Here is an 18,967-nt window from a genome sequence, read left to right on the forward strand (position 1 = left end):
TTCTATATTTCCCCGTCTAGTGCCTGTCTCTGTCATTAGTCTCTGTGTCCTAGGAAGGTGAAGGTCATGTTTGGAGTTTGACACTGTGATCTTCCATCGAGCGGAGACTGGCACATGTGGGTGCTAAATAAATGTGTTCAGTGGAAGAGTCCACCCAGAAGAGAGAACCATGTATCTTTTGGGGGAGCAAGAGAAGATGTGACATCTGAATGCCACTGAGTCTTGAATGATAGAGGAGGTGGTCCGGGGAGAAGAACAGGGGCACACTGAGGAGTAAGGAGTATTGAGGAATGCTTAGGAGAGGGGAGTGAGGGAGCTAGTGTTCCCTAAAAGGAGATGTGTGTGGAAGATAAGGTCGAGTTGAAGCCTGGAGCCATACGCTTGAGGGTCTGCTATGCCCCACTCACTAGTTTGGATGCTCCCCTCTCTTTAGGAAGAAGAGGGAGGGGAATCAGCTAAGTTCTGTGACCATAGGAGTGAATATGATCTCCCCTAAATTACTTTTTCTTAAACTGTTTATTTATCTGACTGTGCTGGGTCTTAGTTGTGGCACACGGGATCTTCCGATCTTCATTGCAGCATACAGGATCTTTAGTTGCGGCTTGTAAACTCTAAGTTGCAGCGTGTGGGATCTAGATCTGTGACCAGGATTCGAACCTGGACCCCCTGCATTGGGAGCATGGAATTTCACCCACTGGACTACCAGGGGAGTTCCCCTAAATTACTAGGATGGTTTTTAATTCTTAAATTATGAATAAGGTCCCCAAAGTACGGTTTTATGTTTTATTTCCTTCTACATACCTTACATTTACATTTTGTAGCTGCAACACCTGTCTACATATTCTTAAATTTTAGATGGCATCATCATTACCATGAAAACATCGTGTCAACCATGGGCTAAAAACTAAGAATGTGAAAAACCTGAGTTGTCCAATTTTTAAATATACGCTTTGGAGAGGCTCCATTTAAAAATTTTTTACCCAGATGTTCAGAGCTACCCAAACATTACTATAAAATGCCACTTTTCATAGAGGCAGCCAAGGTCTTTTTATTATTATTATGCCTTTGGAAACCAATGATTTGTGCCTAAGACAACTCTCTCCATATTATTTTACCCTGAATAGAATGAAGTTGGTTGGGAGTTCTGCCCTAAGGAAATATCAAAACCCCAATACATAACTCATTTATAGTTCTAAAGTGAACTCTCTTATCAGATTTCCTTTTATTTCCTGCTGGGGCAGTAGGAACAGAACTCAGATGGAGGCAGAGGGTCTGCTGTGTATCTTTTCAAATTTATGATTAAGAAGGTCACATATACATTTTTAAACACACTCCTTTTTGATAATAAATGAAGAATGAAACTGTGAAATGTCATCAGAAGCCGAATTACTCGTGTGTCTTTCATTCACATACCCCTGCCTGCTGGCTGATTGCCTGCCAATGGTGAGGAAAGGCCCAAGTAACAGAATGCTTCATTTCTCATGATTTTGCTGTCTGCCTGGAATAGTCTCACTAGTGGAGCAGCGTGCCTGTGGCCAGAGCATTTTAACCAAAAGATGCACTTCTATTCCTGAACCCCCTTCCTTGCCCCAGGCCAATTTTTAAAAAATGAATAATTCCATTTTAGGCTGCGTTTGTCTTCAAATTGTGGCCAGAATGAGAGAAGTGAAAGCTCTTCTCTTCCCAAGTCCAGATCCACTCTAGATGCTTCTCTCTTATGTTCTGTGTCTATAAAGCAAGCTCTGAGTGGATGCAGGAGGGGAGGATGTAATTAGGGGATCTATGCCTCCCGGTCCCTTCCTGTGAGGTCATCCAGCACTGGCTGGATCCTTTGGGAGAAGATCACTGCTTCTACACAGGCGGCCTCCTCTTCACAACCCCTTTTGGGTCCTGGTGGCTGCTCCCTCTGCTTGTCCCTCTGGACCCACAGATGATAAACAGCTCTCCTGTCACTGTATTATACCTCGAGTTCCACAGAGTTGCAAAGAGTCAGACATGACTGAAGTGGCTTAGCCTGCAAGCATGTATGCAAAAGTTTCTAGAATATTCCTGTGTGTGTATGTGTGCGTGTATGCACACACAGATATCAGTCATATCTGACTCTCTGTGACCCCATGAACTATAGCCTGCCAGGCTCCTCTGTCCTAGAATTTTCCAGGCAAAAATACTGGAACTGCTTGCATTTCCTGCTCCAGGGGATCTTCCTGACCCAGGGTTCGAACCCGCATGTCTTGCATCTCCTGCATTGGCAGACAGATTCTTTACCACTCTGCCACCTGGGAAGCCTAGGCTTATCATTGCATTTAATACCTCCTCTGACAGAGGTTCATTACCTCTTAAAACTGCCTGTTTCATTATCAGATGGGCTCAGCTTTGGAAATTTTCTGTGCACTGCTGAATGTGACCTCTCTGGAACATCTGTTCTTTCTGTGTTAAAGTAAGAGTGACCAGGATTGAATTTGAAGTCAAGCCCTGTGAAAACGGGAGCGAGAGACCTGAAAGAATTTGCCCTCCAGAGATTTCATGTGCAACCCATAGCTCTGCGTATCATAGGAGCAAAGTTACTATGTTTAGATAGGTACGCATTGGGTAAACTCAGAGGGACGAGGTTTTTTTATTTACAAATGTTTGAAGAACTGCCACGTGCAGGTTAGTCATAGTTTTATATCTCTGACAATAAATCTAAGACCCAATAGTTGACATTTAAGGGGAGTAGATTTCAAATCCACACAAGTACTTTTAACTCTGTCTTCTAGTGAGGTGCCAAAGTCTCCATCACTTGATATAATACGGGGGGTGGGGGTGTGTGGGGAGGGGGGGGATTCCACAGCAGGACTGCTGGAGAGAGGACTCCCGCAGTGGAATGCAGCTGAAGCAGTGATGATGATACAAAAGCCAGAAGAGCGGCTGCCACATGTTCAGCGTTCGCTGTGTGCCAGGCACCGTGCTCCATACACATTATCTCACTTAGTCCTCATGTAATTCCTCTGAGGTTGGCCTGTGAAGTTCAGAACTTAATGAGGTTAAGGAACTTGCCCTGCCTCGTGCAGCCACAGGCCGCGTGGAGGGAAGATATGAACCCAGGTCTGTCTGATGCCAGAGCTGGTGGTTTCAATCCCAGGGGTTGGTGTTAGAATCACCCGGGGAACTTGCTGGCCATACAGACATTTAGTCCTTGTCCTACTTGTGTGACTCGAGGATCTGGGGGCTTTTTCAGCTGAGTGATTCTGACGTACACGAGTTTGAGCATGGCTGCTCCAGGTCGCCGTTATCATTGTCGTCATTGTCAGCGTCATCATTATTCTAAATGCCCATCTGGCTCTGAGGGTTGCTGTAGGGATAACTGTACATCTAGTTCTGCTTTAACGTTTTTTTTTTTAATTTAAGTCTATTTATTTTAATCCGCTTTAACTTTTATCCTTTTGAGCTATAGGGCTAACTAACGTCCACTCTTACCCCCTGTCCCCACCAGCCCCTACTTCAATCCATCATTGTTTTGTGGGTTATTTCATGAGCTCAATCACGGAGAATGGCCAGACTTCATTATGAATACCCTTCAGAGCCCCATAAAACAAATTCCACATGACCACGTCTCCCTTTTAAAGTTAGAGAAATGTTATGGAAATCTCATTATTTCCCATTTTAAGCTCAGTAAAGAACACACCACTTGTTGGGGGCAAGGCAGAATGAATGTCATATTTCTGAAACTGAAGCCATTAAAAGTTTCAGGATGACTTAGGCTTATCTCACCTTGACCTTGGAGGACCTTCCTTGACCCTGTTCTGGGCAATGCCCCAGGGTTTGGGGGTTGAGGATGGGTAGGAAAAGAGCAGTCTGAATTTCGAGCCCTTTGAAGCAACTGTCACCATCTGACTGTGATTTTTCCCCTTGCACATGTCCCAAAGGAAGCTGGCCAAGAAGCAGAAGGAGACCCAGAGTGGAGCACAGAGGGAAATGGGGCCCGTGGCCTCGGCCGACAAACCCACTGCCAAGCTCAGCTCCAGCCGCAATGATGAAGGCTTCTCCTCTAGCTCACAGGATGTGAATGGATTCGGTAAGTTGAGCCAACCAAGGGGAAGGGGATATCTGTGGTCCAGCTTGACCCTGGTACCTCTGCTGTTGACCCCTCCCAGTGTCAGGGGCTGTAGGACATGGGGGCTGGATGCTTCCCTGGGATCATCAGGATGAAATTTCCCTGGCAAAGACTGGGGCCACCCATCCAGAGTCCATCCCAAAGCAGATGGAAATAACAGCAAGTCATCTTAACTTCTGCTTGTGCACAAAAAGCAGGTTAAAACTAAGAAACAAGAAGGAGAGCAGGATTACACACTTAAGGAGAAAAATATGCCATACTGAATTGAGTGTCGTAGAGTTCTCAAAGCAGTGTTTCACATAAACCATGAAAGGTAAATGACTTATGGGTTACGACTGTCTCCATTTCTCAGCTTAGGAAACTGAGGCTCAGAGAAGTGCTTTCTCCAAAGCCCCATGGTTGACGACTAACTCATTCAGCCCTGGAAGCTGTGCCTACCCAGTCTTGCCAAGTTCCCAAGTGGCATTAAGTCAAAAGCAGTGGTGTTCTTATGCAGAGTTAACACAGGATCTCAAGATAATAGAAGTGGCCACGGTTTCAGGGTTGACCCCTGTCCAAAAGAGAACCTCAGGACTAGTAACCCAAAGCCATCTTGGCAATCAGACTCAAGAGAGCTGACTTTTGCTCTTATGTTTCTGAAAGCCGGTTCTTTTTCTAGTTTTCATAGAAATGCTGGATTCCCCAGCCTCTGCTCCAAACTGGGGAAAGTAGGAAATCTAAAGAAATATGAACAGAGACACATGTTCTCTGCACACTGCGCCATTGGCAAAGGGAAGAAATCATATTTTGTAAAAATCACTTCATTATTGTTATTCATTGTTCAGTCAGGAGGTTGTGTCTGACTATTTGTGATTCCATGGACTGCAGCATGCTAGGCTTCCCTGTCCTTCACTATCCCCCGCAGTTTGCTCAAATTCATGTCATTAAGTCGATGATGCCATCCAACCATCTCATCCTTTGTCATCCCCTTCTCCTCCTGCCCTCAATCTTTCCCAGCATCAGGGTCTTTTCCAATGAGTCTGCTCTTTGCATCAGGTGGCCAAAGTATTGGAGCTTCAGCATCAGTCCTTCCAGTGAATATTCAGGATTGGCTGGTTGGATCTCCTTGCAGTCCAAGGGAATCTCAAGAATCTTCTCCAACACCACAGATCGAAAGCATCAGTTCTTCAGCGCTCAGCTTTCTTTATGGTTCAACTCTCACATTCATACATGACTACTGGAAAAACCATAGCTTTGATTAGACAGACCTTTGTCAGCAAAATAATATCTCTGCTTTTTAATATGCTGTCTAGATTGGTCATAGCTTTTCTTCCAAGGAGCAAGCGTCTTTTAATTTCATGGCTGCAGTACCCATATGCAGTTATTTTGGAGCCCAAGAAAATAAGAAAACAATGTTCCCATTGTTCCCCATCCATTTGCCATGAAGTGATGGGACCAGATGCCATGATCGTCATTTTTTGAATGTTGAGTTTTAAGCCAACTTTTTCACTCCCCCCTTTCACCCTCATCCAGTGGTTCTTTGGTTCCTCTTTGCTTTCTGTCATTAGAGTGTTATATTCTGCATGTCTGAGGTTGTTGATATCTCTCCCTGCAATCTTGATTCCAGCTTGTGCTTCATCCAGCCTGGCATTTCTCATGATATACTCTGCATATAAGTGATATAAGCATGGTGACAATATACAGCCTTGGCGTACTCCTTTCCCAATTTTGAACCAGTCCATTGTTCCCATGTCCAGTTCTAACTCTTGTTTCTTGACCTGCATACAGGTTTCTCAGAAGGTAGGTAAGGTGGTCTGGTATTCCCATCTCTTTAAGAATTTTCTACAGTTTGTTGCCAGTCAGAGATTTTAGCATAGTCAAGGAAGCAGAAGTAGATGTTTTTTGGAATTCCTGAACCCCATGAACAGTATGAAGAGGCAAAAACAAAAACACATGGATAAGATCAATTTGGGATGACGGGGGTGTATGAGAGGATGAAGACAGAAAGCAAACAAGCATTTATGGACCACCTTTGTCCACACCACCGCCTGTGAGATGCTTTCTGTGCTTGTTCCCATTTTATAGATGATGCATCCAGAGTTCAGTGTTTGGATGACCTGCCCACTGGTACACAGCTGTTTCCTGGTGGATCCAGGATCCGAGGCTACCGCAGACCCCTGATTCCTAATCTCACGCACAGCACAGCACCTAGCTGAGGAAGTTTACAAAATCCATGTATCTAGGCCCCACACCTTACTTGCTGAATCAAAACCTCCTGGGGCACCAGGAGTGGGAGTGGGACTCAGGGATATAGATTTTGTAAAAGCCACTCAGGGGGTTCTTACAGGCAACTTGGTTAGAAGCACTGAACTTTGAAAGAGGCAGCAGAGGTTTTCAAATACTGACGTGCTGCCTTAGGAAAGAGATTTTGCTTTAAACATATAATGATTGAAAAAAATAGTAAAATGAATACCCATACACCTTTTACCTAGGTTCACCAGTTGTTCACAATTTGCAACATTTGCACTCACTCTCCCTCTCTTTTTCTCTCTCTCATACACACACACGGTACACATACACACAGTATATACACGCACACTATATATACACAATTTTCTGAACCATCTAGATGTACGTTTTGGACATTGTGATACTCTCACCTCCAGAAAATTCAGCACGTTTCCTGAGAATGAGGACAGCTCTTCAGCATAACTGCAGTAAAATTATCTTACGCAAGAAATGTGACCTTGTTTCAGTCTCTGATAGACCAGTCCATCGCTGAATTTCCCCCGTGGCCCTAAAGTGCTCTCTCTTTTATTTGTTACTATCTTTTGGATCCAGGATTCAGTCAAGGTGCTCACTTTATATTTGACCTCCACATTTCCATCACCTTTTTATCTACAATGTTCTCCCACCTTTAGTTTTCCTTTCAGGATAATGACGTCTTTTAAAAATCCAGGCCAGCTGTCCAATACTCCTGAGTCCAGATTCGTCTGAATTTTTTCATCATGACCATATTCAGGGTAAACGTTTTGGCAAAAACGCTGCACAGGTGACATTGTGTACATACTTCCCTTTGCATCATTTCAGTAGAAACTATCACCCTGCTAAACTATCACAAAGCTATCACTTTGCCCACTCTTGGTGATGCTAAGTTTGAGCACTTATTAAAGTTGAGAATTGGGCAGAGTCTTAAAAGTACATACTGATTATTTCATGAGCAAATATCTAGCTTGTTTTCCTCAGAGAGCAGAGCAGGTTTACAGTCTGCCTAACCACAAAGTCAGTTCTTTTTGAAAAAAAAAAAAAAAAATCTGTTTCCTTTTGGTTGTGTGGAGTCTCTGTCGCTTCGAGGACTTTTCTCTAGCTGCAGCAAGCAGGGGCCAGACTCCAATAGCAGTGTGCGGGCTTCTCTTTGCCGCGGCTTCTCTCACTGGGGAGCACAGACTCTAGGCTGCGTGGGCTCAGTGGTTGCGGCTCCCGGGCCCTGGAGCTCAGGCTCAAGAATTGTGGCGCATGGGCTTAGTTGCTCCTCGGCATGTAGGATCTTGCCTGATCAGGGATCAAACCCACGTATCCTGCATTGGCAGGCAGATTCTTTACCAGTGGGCCACCAGGGAAGCCCAGTCGCCCCACAGAATCAGTTCTGAATCCATTCTCCACACAGGTGAATTTCTGGGATTTGTACATTCCAGCAGAGGGCAGGAGAGGCAGAAAAGGGGATGGCAGGGAACTGGGCTTGGTTTCTCCTTGCAGGTGCACGCTGAGTGCCCCCGACCCCATGCCCTGCCTCTGACTGTGTTAACTTGTCACTGACTCTCCTGCTTTTGTTCTGGACAAGGGAGTTCACTAGCAGGTCTAGCGGTTGGCACATGCTGGCCAAGTGGCACCTATTCACCAAACTCTTTCCCGTCCAGGCCAAGCTCTTGTGCACACTTATTCCGTTTGTAAAAATGTCGTGGGAGGATTCTGAAGACCAAAGAGATGTGGTCAGAGACACACGACAGACATCATGACACCCAACTTATAGGCATTTGACCACGAGTGCAAACCTGGGGAACGCCAGTTTCTTAGATTTCAAGGGGAAAATACCACTTCCATTTCCCCCATGGGCTAAAACTTAGACTGTTTAAGATGAAAGCACCCAAGACCGGGATGGATTGGCCAGCCAGTGAGGAAGAAGCAGCAGATCCAATAAAATCTAATTAAATGTTTTAAAGTCCAGACACAATCTTCCCAAGATCGCTATGTGTGTGTTCTATATTTATATACACACAGGCATACCACGCATACATATACAGACATATGTGTATATATACATATTGTATGTGCATTTATTTTAATATTGTTTTTTAAAAAGAAAAAATTCAATCAACATTATACTCAATCATTAAGACATTTTTGCATTTGTTTGAATCAATGAGTAATTAGGATTCTGTCTATTCATCTGGTATCCTCAGGCTAGAACCACAAACATATTTTGGAGATTCTGTTGAATGCCTTGAAATGCATCAGGTACCTTTTAAAATGCTCTGTGGAACCACTTGGATGTGATTTCAGGGGAGGGGGGAATGTAAGTAATGCTTACATTGGTGATGTGGAAATTGCTGCTGAAATCACCCTGATGTATGTAAAATTGAATCTATTTTTGTGACATTAGGAAAGTGACTGGCTTCTGCATCAGTGTCTTTAGGAGGCCCTGAGATTATGCACAAATGTTGAGGAAGCATTGAGCAGAGAATAGGTGTCACATTGGAAAAGATTACAGAAAAACCTGCCCTGAGCAATTATTTCATTATGGGACAGGTGGCCCCTGACCTAATTCAACCTTGGCACCCCAACTGTGTGAGTTTGTTTTCCCAGATTTTCAATTCTAAGTGACCACTGAGTTCTACAGCATCCATTCCCTCAAGCCTCCCAATTTTGTAGAGGGCTAGTGACCTCCAGGATACAGAGGTGATGGCTCTCTGTCAGGGGTGGGCTGTTGCTCTGGAGAGCTTTGGCATTCTTGAAAAAGGAGTGCTTGTCAACAGTGTCCATCGTTTTCCATTTAAAGGATTGCTGACTTTTATTAAGTAATCTGATTTTGATCTTATTGCCCTGTTTACCTGCTTGTTCTTTTTCTGAGATCTTTGGCTCACTGGGATCATTTTCTGGGTCTTTCTCCTGGTGCTTTCTTTTTTATATTCCTGTTTAAATCTTCCTTATGTCTTTTGTTCGTAGTCTCACCCTCTGCTTGTTTATTTTCAACCCAAATCAAAATGCTTCAAAACAGATCACTGTTGAATTCTGTGATACAAGGCTTAGCCATCTATCCTTCCTGTAATAGCATTTGACAGACTCACTTGCCCATTGGGTACTGTTAGTAAACTCCATCTTCATTTTTTGCTTCTATTCTATTGAATGGTTTCATGTCTGGTGGGTGAAGGCAGTTTATCTCTTAGGAGCATCCCATGCTGGGCCATCAAGCTATCTGTTCAGTAAAGAAGCAAGCATGGTTGAGAGTTTGAAAGAGACATTCAGTGGCCATTTTCTCGTTGCTTAGTATATGCCTGTCCCATCCTGAGTCCCGAGCATAGTTTGGGGAGGGGTGTAATTACAAAAATGAATAAAATGGGGAGTCATCGCAAAAATAACAGGTGTTTCTACTTTTAAATTTTTCATAGTTTACAAAAGTTCTTTTGTAAAACCCTGGAGCTGTATATCCTTATTCCTGCACCATAAGATAACTAGCAAGTTTATTCTTACCCCCATTCTACAGATGAAGAAACTGAGGTTCACAGACTCCATACCCCAAATCACACAGGAATTATTTGCAGCATCATAATAAGGACGTGTCTCTCCTGACATCAGTTATGTTTTATCCACTTAGTTCTACAAAAATTTAGAAAAACATCCATAAAAGTACCTATGAAAAATAGCTGTATGAGAATTAAATAATCAGAATCAGGAAAACACAAATAAAGACAAGAGGGTCAAGACCAGGTTATTTTAAACTATAGCTCCATTATATGAAAATTTAGTCTAAATATGCAGGCTGGCAATTTTCAAATTCCAATTTGGCTCTGTGTTCTCTAGTAACAAAAACTCAAATAGGAAGATCGTTTGTATTGGCAGCTACAATGTGCTAGACAGTATGCTTTATATAAATCCCACTCTTAAGCCTCCTAGGAACCCTATAAATTAGATATTAGTCCCATTTCATCAGTGAAGAAACTGAGATTCAAAGAACTGGAGTAAAGAAACCCAGTGCTGGAGAAGACTCTTGAAAGTCCCCTGGACTGCAGGGAGATCAAACCAGTCTATCCTAAAGGAAATCAGCCCTGACCATTCGTTGGAAGGACTGATGTTGAAGCTCCAGTACTTTGGCCACCTGATTCAAAGAGCCAACTCACTGGAAAAGACCCCTGATGCTGAGAAAGATTGAGGGCAGGAGGAGAAGGGGATGACAGAGGATGAGATGGTTGGATGGCATCATCAACTCAGTGGATGTGAGTTTTGAGCAAACTCCAAAAGATACTAGGGCTTCACTGATAGCTCAACTGGTAAAGAAGCCACCTGCCATTCAGGTGACCCTGGTTCGATTTCTGGGTCAGGAAGTTCCACTGGAGAAGGGATAGGCTACCCACTCCAGTATTCTGGGCTTCCCTGGTGGCTCAGATGGTAAAGAATCTGCCTGCAGTGTGGGATACCTGGGTCCGATCCCTGGTTTGGGAAGATCCCCTGGAGAAGGGAAATGCTACCCACTCTAGTATTCTGGCCTAGAGAAAGATAGTAAAGGACAAGGAAGCCTGGCATGCTGCAGTTCTTCTGGTTGCAAGGAGTCAGACACGACTAAGTGACTGAACAACAGCAACACAGTCAATTCAGTCGCTCAGTCGTTTCCGACTCTTTGCAACCCCATGAATTGCAGCATGCCAGGCCTCCCTGTCCAGCACCATCTCCCAGAGTTCACTCAAACTCATGTCCATTGAGTCAGTGATGCCATCCAGCCATCTCATCCTCTGTCGTCCCCTTCTCCTCCTGCCCCCAATCCTGCCCAGCATCAGAGTCTTTTCCAATGAGTCACCTCTTCGCATGAGGTGGCCAAAGTACTGGAGTTTCAGCTTTAGCATCAGTCCTTCCAAAGAACACCCAGGACTGATCTCCTTTAGAATGGACTGGTTGGATCTCCTTGCAGTCCAAGGGACTCCCAAGAGTCTTCTCCAACACCACAGTTCAAAAGCATCAATTCGTCAGCGCTAAGCTTTCTTCACAGTCCAACTCTCACATCCATACATGACCACTGGAAAAACCATAGCCTTGACTAGACGGACCTTAGTCAGCAAAGTAATGTCTCTGCTTTTGAATATGCTATCTCGGTTGGTCATAACTTTTCTTCCAAGGAGTAAGCGTCTTTTAATTTCATGGCTGCAGTCACCATCCGCAGTGATTTTGGAGCCCAAACAAATGAAGTCTGACACTGTTTCCACTGGGTTCCCTATCTATTTCCCATGAAGTGATGTGACTGGATGCCATGATCTTCGTTTTCTGAATGTTGAGCTTTAAGCCAACTTTTTCACTCTCCTCTTTCACTTTCATCAAGAGGCTTTTTAGTTCCTCTTCACTTTCTGCCATAAGGGTGGTATTATCTGCATATCTGAGGTTATTGATATTTCTCCCAACAATCTTAATTCCAGCTTGTGCTTCTTCCAGCCCAGAGTTTCTCATGATGTACTCTGCATATAAGTTAAATAAGCAGGGTGACAATATACAGCTTTGACGTACTCCTTTTCCTATTTGGAACCAGTCTGTTGTTCCATGTCCAGTTCTAACTGTTGCTTCCTGACCTGCATATAGGTTTCTCAAGAGGCAGGTCAGCTGGTCTGGTATTCTCATCTCTTTCAGACTTTTGCACAGTTTATTGTGATCCACACAGTCAAAGGCTTTGGCATAGTCAATAAAGCAGAAATAGATGTTTTTTCTGGAACTCTCTTGCTTTTTCTATGATCCAGCAATTGCCAGATATTGGCAATTTGATCTCTGGTTCCTCTGCCTTTTCTAAAAGGCATCTGTAAGTTTACGGTTCACGTATTGCTGAAGCCTGGCTTGGAGAATTTTGAGCATTACTTTATTAACGTGTGAGATGAGTGCAATTGTGCTGTAGTTTGAGCATTCTTTGGCATTGCCTTTCTTTTGGATTGGAATGAAAACTGACCTTTACCAGTCCTGTGGCCAATGCTGAGTTTTCCAAATTTGCTGGCATATTGAGTGCAGCACTCTCACAGCATCATCTTTCAGGATTTGAAATAGCTCAACTGGAATTCCATCACCTCCACTAGCTTTGTTCTAGTGATGCTTTCTAAGGCCCACTTGACTTCACATTCCAGGATGTCTGGCTCTAAGTGAGTGATCACACCATCATGATTATCTTGGTCGTGAAGACAACAGCAACACACATATGCATAGAATGGAGATGGATCGGAAGCCAAAATAGAGTTATCTGACTCCAGAGCTCTCCCTCCTGCACTAGGAACGTAGCTATCACCACTCAGCTGGTCTCACCATGTGAGGCTGCTAATGGCTGGGAGAGAGGGAGGGCTCCACACCTCTCCTGATGGTCCAATCAGCCTTTCCTCCACATGGGCAGAAGCTGCTACCACCATGGTGTCCTGCATGAAGCCAGTCAGACTCCCACCAAGTGCCAGGCTCTGTGATGAGCATGCCCAGATACGGATCTTAATCCATCCCCACAGTAACCCTCTCCAGTTGGTATGTTTATTATCAGACCCATTTTTCAGGAGAGGAACAAGGTCTTCCTCAGGTCACACAACGAATAAATGGTGAGGTTTGGACCTCAGATCAGATGTTCTACTTTTGAAACCAAAGCGTCTTGTCCTTCCTGCAACCTTAAGCTTTCTCTCCATCACAAAGTGGGTGAAAGAAAGAAAGGAGATCAACGTTAATAGCCTTTCTGGCTGATGGGACAGGGCCTCTGCTTGGTTTCTCAGCCCAAAATGCCTGTCGCAGGGAAGGACCCATGAGAATTGTCCCACAAGAAACTTCTCAGGAATTGGAGCCACAGGCCAGATGGTCCCATTCCATCCTCGGGCACTCCTGAGCTGGCCCCCGCCCGAGATAGATACATAGAGAGCTCACAACCTGTTGTGGGAGACACATGACCCAACAGTGAGCATCTCTGCACGATCTAAATATGTATGTATGAATGAATGATAGACCTGAACTTCATCCAAGGTCTTCTAGCTCCAATCCTGTATCTGGTTCCAGCTCTTCTGGTACTGACTTCTGTCTTCTTTTAAGCTGAAATCTACTCTGTAACTTCCATCCATTCACTCCCGATTGTGCACAGAAGTATGGATTGGCCAGCAACCAGACGCTGGCCCATGTCTGCCCTCTGGTGTCACACAGGGTAATGAAATCAGTCTTTCCCTTCCTGCTGTTTCCCAGCCCTAGCTTTGGACTGCTGCCAGCTGTGTGCCCTGCAGGTCCTTCCCTCAGGCTAAGCAGCCCCCACATCAGCTATCAGCCTTCCTCAGGACACATTTCTGTTTTCCAATCTGTTCAAAATCTTGATTGGCACATCTGTCTCCATTTAGTCCATGTCCGTGGAGTGTGTGGTTTCCGAGTCTGTGCCGGGCCAAATTAACTGGAAGTTCAGAGAACTGCTACCCCCTCACTCTCTACACACCTGGGTTCAGAACACACTGCTCACGTTTGAATTAACTGCCAAATGCCCATCACGGATCTGCCTCCTGCAGAGCTTATGCGGGAGGGATTTGAGGGGCCCAGGTAAAGACTTTCTATTTCATCTGTGCTGTGCCTTCTTGTTGGATTTGACTCTCTTATCCCAGAGTACTAAGATATTTTTGATACCTGGTTGTGTCAGCCAAGGAGCTCACTTAATCCTCCCAGTTTGGGGCCTCAAATTATAATAATTATTAGATTACTAATATTCATCATACCAGCTATTATCTATTGAGCATTAATTATGAGCTCGTTTCCAACTGAGCATTTTATGCACATTATCTTGTCTCATTGGTGTGCTGGGAAGATTAAATAACTGTTATGATTATCCCTGATGATTTGCAGATGAGGAAACTGAGGTTTTAAATAATAAGGAGCTTGCCTAAGGCTTCATAGTTTTAAATAGTAGGCTTTTAAGCTGGAACTTAAACCTGGGTCTGTGTGACACCCCTAAGCCCATAGTCAAGATCATTCCTATATACCTCCTTCTGTAAGATAAATGTTATTATCCCCATTTTATAGAATTGTTGTTCAGTTGCTCAGTCATGTCTGACTCTTTGCCACCCCATGGACTATAGCAGACCGGGCTTCCCTGTCCTTCACCGCCTCCTAGAGTTTGCTCAAACTCATGTCCATTGAATCAGTGATACAATCCAACCATCTCATCCTCTGTTATCCCCTTTTCCTCCTGCCCTCAATCTTTCCCAGCATCAGGGTCTTTTCCAACGACTCGGCTCTTTGAATCAGGTGGCCAAAGTATTGGAGCTTCAGCTTCAGCATCAATTCCTTCCAATGCATATTCAGGGTTGATTTCCTTTAGGATTGACTGGTTTGATCTCCTTGCTGTCCAAGGGACTTTCATTTTATAGAGAAGGAAACTAAAGTTTTCAGTTTCAGACAGACATTGAGACATTTGCTCAAAGTGTAGTTCCCAGATCAGCAGTATCATAATCTACCTGGGATCTTCTAGGAAGCAACTTCTTGTGCCTTCCACCAGGCCTGCTGAACCCCAAACTCTGTGGATAGGACTCAGCAATCACTTGTAGCTTGTGGGGTCTTAATTCCCCCAACCAAGGATTGAATCTGGGCCCACAGCAATGAAAGTGCTAAGTTCTAATCACTGGATGGTCAGGGTATTCCCAGCAACCACTCTTTTTAAAAAGCCTTCTGGGTAATACTGAGGCACCTTAAAGTCTGAGAATCGCTGGCTTGTAGTAGAGCCCAGAACTATGAGATTCCAAAGCCCTAGTTTTTCTGTGTGCCAGATTGACTTTGATAGTACAGTTGCAGGCACACTGAGAGAGAAAAACTAATTTCCCCTTTCTCAAGGTGGATCCACCAAGAAGAGGGGCTTCCTGGAGATGGTGGACCTGAAGGCTGCTAAAGCCTGTATATAGCAGTGACGGCTCCTAAACCCAGGGGTCCCTTTGAAACCATCTCTGGAACTTTCTCTCCTTTTTCTGAACGGCTAACAACCTGAGAATCAGACTAGAAGGAGTGGAAATTTACAAGGAAAAGCAATCATGAGTCACACGTTGAAACTAAAAGCTCATCAGAACATTGTGAAAAGGAATAAAAAGAAAAACACAAAATTCTGTCTGCAGGGACAATTATATTTTCTGGTTGTTCCAGGATTAAACTGAATCCAGGAGAATTGAATGTTACAAGCTAGCCCCCACAGTTTTATTGAATATTTTATTGCGATTATTGAATATTTTGCAATCATCCTCTTGGATGACAGATTTAAAGGACACACTTACTAAGTTCCTGGCAACCCAGAGTTGAGTGGAATTGTTCATTCCTTGGAAATGGAAATTTAAATGCCTTGAGAAAGTAAACAAATTCTTTCACATACATTAAGGAATTAAACTAAGTGTCAGAGAAGGATATTAGACTCAAAAGGGGACATAATAGACCATCAAAACTAAGAATTATCTTAGACACCATCTGTCCCTGCCTTCTCATCTTAAAGATGAAGAACTGAGTCCCAGAGAGTTTTCTCAAGGTCAGCCATTGAGTCAGAAGTAAAACCTGGGCTAGAGTTGGGAGCTGTAACCACTCTGGTCCTTGTCCCCTGGTCCCCTTCAGAGAAGGGAAGTATGGTCAAGAATGGTTTGTCTTCTGATTTCTCTAGACCCCCAATCTGATTTCTGCACAAATCGAACCTTCTCAGATTGAATTATACTTTTCATCTCCTGGTTATGGGAATAGCTGAGGTGTTCCTTTAAATATTCATTGACTGCCAACTATATGCCAAGCAGGGTAGGGATTGTAAAGATAAATAAGACATGGTCTGTGCCTTCAAGGATATTACTGTCCTCCAAGAGGAGACCTGTAAGTGGATTAGTTTCAATAAATGTGATAAGTGATAGAGAAAAGGCATGTATAGAGCCCTAGGAACACTGATCAGAGACTCAGCAGGTGATTAATTCTGCCTAAGTGAGTTAGGCAGTACTGTCTGTGAGGGAATGGATTTTGATCTGAAGGAAGTACAAGAAAAAGATCCTCCCAGATAGAAGGGAAAAAGGCTTGTAAGTGTAAAGGATATGGTGAGCTCGAGGAAGGGGCCTTGAGGTATAGGGTGCTTTGTTTTGAGATCATTTTGGCCAGAAATACAGCTGGAACAGTAGCAAGAACCTGCTTGAGAAGGAACTTGCACTTCCTGATTTCAGTTCACTGGCTTAAATTCACTTTGCAAGAAGGGTACCAGTGTGGAAATTAGGATGACCCCAGTGTTAGGTGCTCGAGCATGCTGCTGGAACCTGGCCTCATATTCTCTTCAATTTGTATCGGTTCTGCTTTCCTTTATAAATAAGGAGGGACAACATTTTTGTCAGCCACAAACCTTTACTTTTCGTTGTGAGCTGGCCAGCCACTCTTCCTCAGGAAGAGGAAGAGATTCCGGAAAGCTGCAAAGCTGAAGCTGCTTTTGACAATTTATGCGAGGCCACTACATCTTGAGAAGAAAATAGAATTGTTCTCTACACCTCACAGGTGGTCCTGAGTTGCAACAGGGCACTTAGGAAGGGCTTGTTAAAGTAATCAGGGATAAAGAAGTGATGTTGAAAATGTAAATATGTAGTTGCTAGGGAGCAGAATGATCTGAGCTTAGAGACCAGACTTTTTTTTCTTTTCCCTCAGCTCCAAGCTACAGCCTCGATAAGTTGAAAACACTGATAATAATTCTACTATCTAACATTTTGTGAGTAATTCCTGAACAAAGGACTTTATGTGTGTCGTTTCCTTTCCTATTCTCAACAATTCTGTGAGGCAGATAGGGAAACTAAGGTGCAGAGATTTTAAGTAACTTGCTAAAGGGCACGCAACTCCAGGAAACCAGACCCAGCATTGAACCTGGATTTGTGATTCACCTATCAGCAGCCTGTCCTTGAAATGCTTTCTTTGCTTGACTTTTGTTGCTGATTAGTTGCTCAGTCATGTCCAGCTCTTTGTGACCCCATGACCTGCAGCATGTCAGGCCTCCCTGTCCTTCACCATCTCCTGGAATTTGCCCAAGTTCTTATCCATTGAGTCGATGATGTCATCCAACCATCTCATCCTTTGCCGCGCTCCTCTCCTTATGCCTCCAGTCTTTCCCAGGATCAGGGTCTTTTCCAGTGAGTCAGCCCTTAGTATCAGGTGACCAAAGTATTGGCGCTTCACCTTCAGCATCAGTCCTTCCAATGAATATTCAGGGTTGATTTCCTTTAGGATGGACTGGTTTGATCGCCTTGCTGTCCAGGGGACTCTCAAGAGTCTTCTCCAGCATCAATTCTTCAGCACTCAGCCTTCTCTGTGGTCCAACTCTCACACCCCTACATGACTACTGGAAAGACCATATGGCTGTAGCTTTGACTATATGGACCTTTATCAACAAAGGGATGTCTTTGTTTTTTAACACACTATCTAGATTTGCCATAGCTTTCCTTCCAAGAAGCAAGCATCTTGACTTTTACCCTCCTAGATTTTCTTCTTCCTCTCCAGCCATTTCTTCTTATGCTTCTTTCTTGGTTCTTCTTCTACCCATTCAAACATCCCAGAACTTAGTCCAGAATCTTCTCTCTTCTTATGCTCAGTCTAAGTGGATGGTGATGACATTAAATGAGATAATATGCATAATAAGAGGCCAGAGTTGAAGCAGAAGAGAAATTCAGGTCTAGACAGGTAGGTTTGAAGTGCTGTTGAGTCACTGAAGAAATGCAAACTCGCAGTTGGAATTTGGGGCTTGGAGCTCAGTAGGGGAGTCTGGCCCGGAGGTATAAATGTTGCTACATTATATATACAAAGTGATTGAAGACTTCCATGAATAAGGAAACTGAGGCACGTTGAGATGGAACACATTGCCAGGTGTCACTTAGCAAGTTAATGGAAGAACAAGAACATTGAACCAGGACTTAGCTATTAGCAATGCCTACCGAAAAGCAGTCAGTTAAAGCTGAGGGCAAAACAAGGGTCTATGAAAGGGGCTATGTGACTAGTCCAACTACAGACCTTCTGGTCATCCACCTAGACCCTGTGATGGAATTGAGAAGTGTGAAGAAGTTAATAGATTAGATGGCCTCATGGTTGCCTACTCAGCCAGGATTATGATAGGATCTCCGTATTCAAAGCACACTTTTCTGAATCAAAATAGAAAATTTTAAATTTCTAAAGTCGGATTTATATATTGGTGGTTGGGAGTGGACCTATATATCTTGGAAATTCAGTGAAGGGGCTGTAATATTGACATAATCACAAAAGTTGAGGCGCCCATGTCAAGTTCTTGCCCAGGTGGTAGGTAGCCCCATTGCCCAGAGAGGGAACATCTTTGCAAAGCAAAATTCAAGGAAGTTGGAAGATCAGAGTGCCAAGGACAGGCAAAATCCCTTTGTCCCCTACACTGCCATCTCCATCATTTTCCAGTTAGTCTTCTACATACTTGTGAAGGAGTATGCCAGGATGTTTAGTTAAGCTGACTCAGTAAGATGCTCGTGAGTGGATTGAGAGGAACTACCTAAGCCAGCAGATATCTATTATATCTCTAACCCACATCCATCTGGACAGATGTGAAGTGAAAAAATCCCCCGATCACAATGCTAAGTGTTGGTAACACAGACAAGAAAAGGACAGCTCTACTCCCCCAAGTCCCATGATATTTTAGGGAACACAGAC

The 18,967-nt window shown here is 43.9% G+C and overlaps 1 protein-coding gene across 1 annotated transcript in view; it reads left to right on the forward strand.

Moving 5' to 3' along the window:
- LOC120869436 (receptor-type tyrosine-protein phosphatase T) overlaps positions 1-18,967 on the forward strand; it is a 400,388-nt gene that overhangs the window by 260,300 nt on the left and 121,121 nt on the right. Inside the window, exon 8 of the mRNA XM_040248753.1 lies at positions 3,906-4,054. Coding sequence (XP_040104687.1) covers positions 3,906-4,054 — 149 coding nt within the window. The remainder of the gene's footprint in view (positions 1-3,905; positions 4,055-18,967) is intronic.

Source organism: Oryx dammah, unplaced genomic scaffold, assembly GCF_014754425.2.
Source record: "Oryx dammah isolate SB20612 unplaced genomic scaffold, SCBI_Odam_1.1 HiC_scaffold_10, whole genome shotgun sequence".
Taxonomy (NCBI): Eukaryota; Metazoa; Chordata; class Mammalia; order Artiodactyla; family Bovidae; genus Oryx; species Oryx dammah.